The sequence below is a fragment of the Odontesthes bonariensis genome, chromosome 14 (genome assembly GCF_027942865.1).
Source record: "Odontesthes bonariensis isolate fOdoBon6 chromosome 14, fOdoBon6.hap1, whole genome shotgun sequence".
NCBI classification, from domain to species: domain Eukaryota; kingdom Metazoa; phylum Chordata; class Actinopteri; order Atheriniformes; family Atherinopsidae; genus Odontesthes; species Odontesthes bonariensis.
This window is the reverse complement of record NC_134519.1, coordinates 22,083,535-22,090,580: the sequence shown is the minus strand read 5'-3', so window position 1 is coordinate 22,090,580 and position 7,046 is coordinate 22,083,535. Positions and strand designations below refer to the sequence as shown.

General features: G+C 42.1%; 1 protein-coding gene across 1 annotated transcript; it reads right to left on the bottom strand.

Moving 5' to 3' along the window:
- Positions 1-986: 986 nt before the first annotated feature.
- ticam1 (TIR domain containing adaptor molecule 1) lies at positions 987-3,874 on the bottom strand. The gene is made up of 2 exons (XM_075482306.1): positions 3,598-3,874; positions 987-3,361 (listed from the first exon to the last, which is right to left on the bottom strand). Exon 2 carries the CDS (start codon positions 3,215-3,217, stop codon positions 1,523-1,525), a length of 1,695 nt encoding a protein of 564 aa, XP_075338421.1. The 5' UTR covers positions 3,218-3,361; positions 3,598-3,874; the 3' UTR covers positions 987-1,522.
- Between the last annotated feature and the right edge of the window lie 3,172 nt (positions 3,875-7,046).

Sequence of the window (7,046 nt, the reverse complement as noted above, 5' to 3'; positions counted from 1 at the left end):
GAGACACAATTTAAAGTGGTTTGACGGAAGCTTTGTATGTTCCCTCAATAATGTTGCGGGTTTTTTTTTTCTCATGTGAACGTTTCCCTTAAACGCGTCTTCTGTTGGAACCTGTGCATTTTTTTACATCACAGTTGAAGTAAAAGATTAAATCCAAATCAAGCACGTGTTACGGAGACGTCGACAGCTATTTATATCTTTATTCTGCATCTAGGCTACGTTTACAAAGCCCCCTGCCTGAGGTCGTTTGTTGAACTATTCAACCAGTATTCCCCGCGTCTCCCATGATTACTACTGTTGCCCTTTGTGAATCCGAGCGTCAAATGAGAAGTGAAATGTTGTACAAATTCAGTCTAAGTATATTTTGAAAATGGTTTCAGTTGGAAGAAAACTGATCAAACAAACACATGTTTTCCAATAACTTTAATGTCACAGCGATTGAAACTTTCCCAGGCTCATGCAGAATCACCATTATATATGAATATGAGAAAGAGACCATTCTTCCTTAAAGGATAAGACCGGTTTTTTGACATTGGGCCCTTGATTTCACATTATAGCATGATGTTCTACTCACCCCTGCGTGTTGTTGAACATTTGGAGCTGTTCCGAAGATATTCGCGAGGCGTCTGGCTGCTCTCTTGAGATATTCGGCCATGAAACGGTTTCCTATGGGCAAGCTCATACAGGCACAAACTATGCTGTTTATAATTTATTAATTACTCTACACTAGAACTGATAACGTGGAGGTGCGTCGCTTACTTAAAAAAATCCGGGTTATTGTAATTTTGATTTTTTTGTCGTAAAGTGGGTGTTACTGACGTCATCGTCGTGCTACTGCCACAGGCAGCCCACAGACCTGCTGCCTATTTATTCATTCGGCTTAAATTCAAAATTAGTAACCCGGATTTTTTTAAGTAAGCGACGCACCTCCACGTTATCAGTGCTGGTGTAGAGTAATTAATAAATTATAAACAGCATAGTTTGTGCCTGTATGAGCTTGCCCATAGGAAACCGTTTCATGGCCGAATATCTCAAGAGAGCAGCCAGACGCCTCGCGAATATCTTCGGAACAGCTCCAAATGACAAACAACAAGCAGGGGTGAGTAGAACATCATGTTATAATGTGAAATCAAGGGCCCAATGTCAAAAAAACGGTCTTATCCTTTAAACAGAAGGACAGTATCGCTGTTGGAGGAAGGTGCACTGATGACTATGACGGGAGCGCCCCCTGGTGTGAACAGAGCGTTCATACAGCTGAAGGTCAGGCTGTAACCGTCAGATATCCACCAGTAGGTGGCAGTCTTGTACTAAAGATAAAATGAAACTGTCCTGCTTGTCACCGCGTCTTCTCATGACATTTCGATCGGACATTTTCAGTTTTATTGAATGCTTCACTGACGAGTTTAACACGTTGTCTAATAATCTGGAACCTCTGGACCACAGTTGTGAAATTCTTAATTAAAACATGAGTATTTGTGCCATTTTCCTTTGGCTTCTTTTTTTCCCCTTTTTCTTTTAAAGCTCATTGCTCCTCCTCAGCACAGACTGAGCTATCTTTGTCTGCACTTCCACCAAAATCCACAGTCATTTTAGAGTCATTACCGATCATGACGTAGTTTGAATTTACAATATGAATGTTAGGCTGCTGTGGCCACCAAGGTCTGCCGTCACCACCATCCTGTCCTAGAGCCCCACCGGGACTGAGGTGAAGTTTTTGTTCCATGGAAAGTCTCAAAGACTGCTCCAGAGTCCAGATTTTTCTCTGTTTCTCAATCTTTGCTGCAGTCAATGACTTTTGTAGTTTTCTCTCAAAGCTCTTGTTCTCCTCCAGTGCAACTAAGGTCTGTAGCACCATGGGGACACTCTGCCGGGGCATGCAGTTCTCCCGGGGCAGCAGGGGTATAACTGTGTTGAACTTGTGTTTTTTATTTATGGAGTTGATGAGAGCAATGTTTGTCTTCATCTCCAGCATTTTTGTGTTGAAGTTGCGGGTGAGCAGCAGGAATGTAAAGGCCGAGTTGTTGATGGCATCCTCCACACACCTCAGAGTGCTCTTTCCAAGAATGGCAAAGTCCTCAGAGAAAGTTGCACCTTCGCTACAGATGACTTTTTCGAGTTTTTCCCTCATGCATTCAGCCATATCTTCATCCTCTGGTGCATGCAAAATGACAAATGCATAAAATCTTTCCTCTTCCTCCTCTTCTGCATCTCTACTTTCATGTATTTCTTTCGAAATGGGCACCTTGGGTAAAGAAATGTATGTGGCAGATGGCTGAGCCGATTTAGGTTCAATGCTTGGATTGTTCGGCTGGGATGGGATTTCATGATGGCTTTTCAACTTACTGCTAGTTGCTGCTAATGTTTCATCCATCTTTGGGTCTGTGTCTGCTCCAGACAGAGGAGATCCAGTGGATCTGAGCTGCAGCTCAGGTGACCGAGGTTGCCAAGAGGCTTGTTTTGCTTGACTTACAGTCAGGATTGAGGGATTTACTTTGGGGTTTTGTAATGTTTCTGGAGCTGCCTTGTCCCCTGGAAATGAAGCCGTGGGAGGAACACTTATCTCAAGATGAGTAGGATATGAGGGTACTGAGGTGCTCTCCTGCAGGGGGCTGGGAATACCTAATAATTTATCCTGAGACACTGATACTTTTAGAGTTACGTTTCCCTCACCCAGACTTCTGTTAGGATCAGGCGAAGATTCCAACTTGTGGTCAGAGGTGAAGAACATCCACTCTGCAGGCCCACATGCAACTTTAGCTTCCTCTTTGAATTGATGATATCGCAGATCATCATAGTTGCTCGTCTTTAAGCAGTCACTGGAAAGGGCTCTCTGATAAGCGAGATTTCTCAGAAGTGGCTCACACAGCCTCTGCTCTGACAAAACTTTAAAAATTCGAGCCAATGCTGACAAAGATTCCGCCGTTTGTGCCTGAAAATGACCACACTGAACTTCAAAATCTTCAAATTTGCCTCCACTAGCGGGCCACTTTTCGGCCAGATGTTTAGCGAGGGAGTTATCCCCCAGCATCTGGAGTTTGGTCAGGGCTTGTGCCTCTCTCTGGAGAATGATCAGACACAAGGCATGTATGATGTTGTCTTCAGGAGACTCACCCAGCTGTAATGTCAGGCTTATCAATCGTTCCGAAGGTGCCTTTAAAAGAATGTCAAAGACATCGCCCAGTCCTGTCCCTCGATTTTCCGGTCTCACATGACTCATCTTCAGTCTTACTTGCCAACAAATAGCGATCGGTAATTAAAAAAATTGAATAGGATCACGTGTTTTTCCAACATAATGTTCCTTAGACCTTCCAGAAAGGTAGTTGTTGAAGAGCGATGCACAAATTCCTGGACATTCTTGTTTCTTTAAACAGATAAAAAAAACAAAACACAAAAGTCACAAAAGTTAGAGAGTACAGGGTCACAGAGCAATGCGTGTGTGTGTGTGTGTGTGTGTGTCCCTTCAACAGCATGCTTAAAAGAAGCTACTTTGTTGCTAACCGGTTAAAGTGAAGAAAATTAACTTAATTCCATTCCTAGTATTATCAGCCTTGAGCTACTTTTCTGATAGCGATGAAATACTTGCTGACAGTTACTCACCGGCACAGTGGGACAGAAGCCATGACAATAGATTCAGTGAGTGAGCTCCCAACTCAAATAAGGAAGTCACTCAGAGTGTGTCTTCCAGTTTAGGTGAACTTGTAGAAAACCCTTTTCTTTTAACAGGAAGCTCTCCTGCACGTTTGAGCTTGGCCTGCTCGATCGTGACTGGTCGTCTCAAAAAACCTTTGGATATCAGTTTCTCAGTAGTCGTACCTGTTGAAGTTGGAGGCCTCTGCCAGCTTGAATCAGTTTAGCCCGACATAATGATGATGTCACAGGCTGTGAAGTATGGAAGCTCAAGAGGGATAAAAGTAAAACCAGGAAGCAGATTTCGTCCCAGCTATGATTATTCGATTATAGCCTCATTTTACAGCATTGTACCATCCCTGAGAGGCTGTTTTCGTGAAGCAAATGTTCCCGACTATAATGCAAACATTTTGATTTGCTGTCAGTCTGTTAATTCTGTAGCCTACTTCGATTTCTCACATTTCAAATCAGTAAAAATAAGTCCCGTTTGTTTGGAACTGTGTCAGTCTTTAGCTTCTTGAGCACAATGGGTGCATGAAAGAGAAGAATTCACTTTTTTCTCTCCCTCTCTGCTAAGAGGCCAGAGTATTTTTGTCCACGGAGGAAACCTCCAACCCTGTATTTACCAGGGGTGGGGTCACTCCAGGCAGAGTGCAAGCCAACATCAAATCCCTCAATGTAGTGCAGACAGAGAGCCTCTGTGCTCTGAGTGCAGTGTGATACGTGAACTGTAGGACCACTTCTGAAAGATTACTATAGCTCTATAGGAAGTGTGGTTTCTATACCTTAAATATGACTATAGTAAGAGCTGTGTGTATGTTTCCATTCAGCTGAGCCATGTGTTGATGCAGGGGCTGCCAAGACCACAGCGCTGTTGTTTTAATGATAACTCTATCTATAGCTCAGAGCACACCGAGCCAACAAAGGCATTGTTAGAAAATGATCTGAGGAAGCCATTTTGTCACACTTCTACATTTTTTCATTTGTATTTACTGCTGTGTTCGATATAGAATATAAACATCTACAGCATGACTTTAGCACTATTACTTACTTAGCACTGGTTACTTAGCCAGAAATGGGTTTCATTGCAGTTTAATTAAACAGAGAAACAGATGCATTTCAGAATCATCTGAGGAGCAGGGTCATCTAGTCAAACCCGAATCCTCTTGTGGGCAGCAAAGAGATATCTGAAGCTGTTTTGGGTAATTTTGGTGAGTTTTTAAAGCTAAAACCGGTAGTGTACCAAACCACAGAGATTCAGCTCTACTGAAAACGGCCTCCAGCCCATATTTTGACCATGTTAATGTGAATCTTATTCACTCTGTCTGTATTCCTCTTTCTTTTTGCTATGATTTGATTTAGCATTTTAAAAATATGAATTTTTGGAAGGTTACCTGAAGGTGAAATAGTTATTGGTGCTAAAGGACACAGAATGTGATGGGTCATAGTGAAACATCAGTTCAGGTGAAGATTTGCCATTCCACATTTGGTTGAGAGTACACTCCAAAAAATCAAAGGTAATCTAAGATAAAATTACATTGGCATTTGTTTTCCTCAATTTGGGGTAATTGTATCCACATTCTTAAATTAAGCTGACAGTAGTTAGGCGTTCCTTTAAAGTCAGACATTCTAATGACCAGCTGTGTGGCTGAGCTTGTATGTGTTTGAGTATATAACAAATTCTCCAGATGACTGTAGTCATGTTAGTGAGAGACATGTGTGTTGCAGAAATACCTATTAAAGCTAGTATGCTAACCTGCACATCCCATGGTCAGGTCAACACAGCAACTGATTTCGCTACAGAGTGAACAAAGCACCAAAAATGTTTAAATCAGTTTCACATAAAGCATTGTCCAACCTTTGCATTTGCAACCCCCACCCTCCAAAAAACCCATAATGCCTTGTTATCAGTTTTTTAATGCTGATCATTTTTAGCATGGTCAGCTCATGCAGCAACAAGCAAATCCTTCTGTTTTTTTTCACTTCCAGCTGAAACATGGTTAACTTTGGTGTGATGTCCTTTCCAGCACCGAGTTCTGATTTCCAACTCAAATTCAAATGTTAGCCTTAGCTAATGGGCTTGGTACGTTGCTCATTCAGCCATCGCTATCAGTGAGGATTGGAGGCCTGGCGTCAGGCTTCAGCAAGACCCGACTGTGTCGCTTATCCAGCCAATCGTTGTGCAGGTTTCAGCAGATTGTTTCAGCAGTGTCTAGCAGTCAGCACGTTTACATGAGACTAAAAAAAAACAAATTGTTATATTAGTCAGACCCTACGGGCCTTCTAAAACATATGCACGCATGTTAGTCCGACTGAAATCGTATGCAACTGAAGCTCTCGAAGCCAGCCTTTCACACCAAGATAATTAGTTTGGGGATTATTTAATTATTCCTACATGTTTAAACTAAACTCAAACTGGCTTAGCCACACATGATCCACAGATCCTATCCTGGGCTCCGACTAGGAAATAACACAGGAAGAAGAAGAAGTCAGTAACAGTAAAGATTGACCGTGAGGGTCAGCATCAATGACCCCTTCTTCTACACTATTTGCTTCACACAGCACCTTGAACAACTCTACGGCAGATATTTCACTTGGAACCTAAAAAGTAAAAGTGAGCCAGTACGAAACGGTCTCTCATTTTCCCGTCACTGTAAAGGAACATTCAGCATTCCATAATCTTACCATAAATGTAATAATCTGGTCTAAGTGATAATTGATATATCTGTAATAATCAAAAATGTGTTAGTGTCTCTTTTTTCCCCCAGATATTTAGAGAAGCTGGAATCTTTTACACACTCTAATACTGACAATCTCCAGTGTGTTCATTGGCCGTAATGTAAACAAACAAAAAGCCCTATGCTTGAATTGGTACTGGATTCATAAAAACTGTGTCGATCAATGTGTTTTTGTTATTTTTGACATGTTGGGCAGGGAGATGTCGTACTTCTTTAAAGTCAAGAAAAGAGTGCAAAGAAAGTATTAATAAAGCTCGACTCTGCCTCACCCCAGAAACTTCAAACAGTCCCTAAATAGGCATCGTATGAACACACTGTCCTACAGTTTCACAGCAGATTTGCCCTTGTATACCTCCTTCACACTTTTGACGTCCCAAACACTCAATCATTAACACACACACATACACCCATGCACACAGAAAAAATCCCAACACCCACACTGCCCCAAGATGATCCTCAGTCAGTTATGTAACGTGCTGCCAAACGTCCATCTCTATTGAGGACAATTCCTTTAACGAGAGACACACTCTCCCAGCAGCTGTGTTAGTCAGCCCGGCCCTAAATTTGCTTCCACCTTCAGGCAAAACATATAGTAAGAGGCTGTGTCAGTTCTGCACATCCTGGCATTATACAGCCTCTGTAACGATGTTTGGAGCAAATTAGTTCTGACCTCTGCTTGTT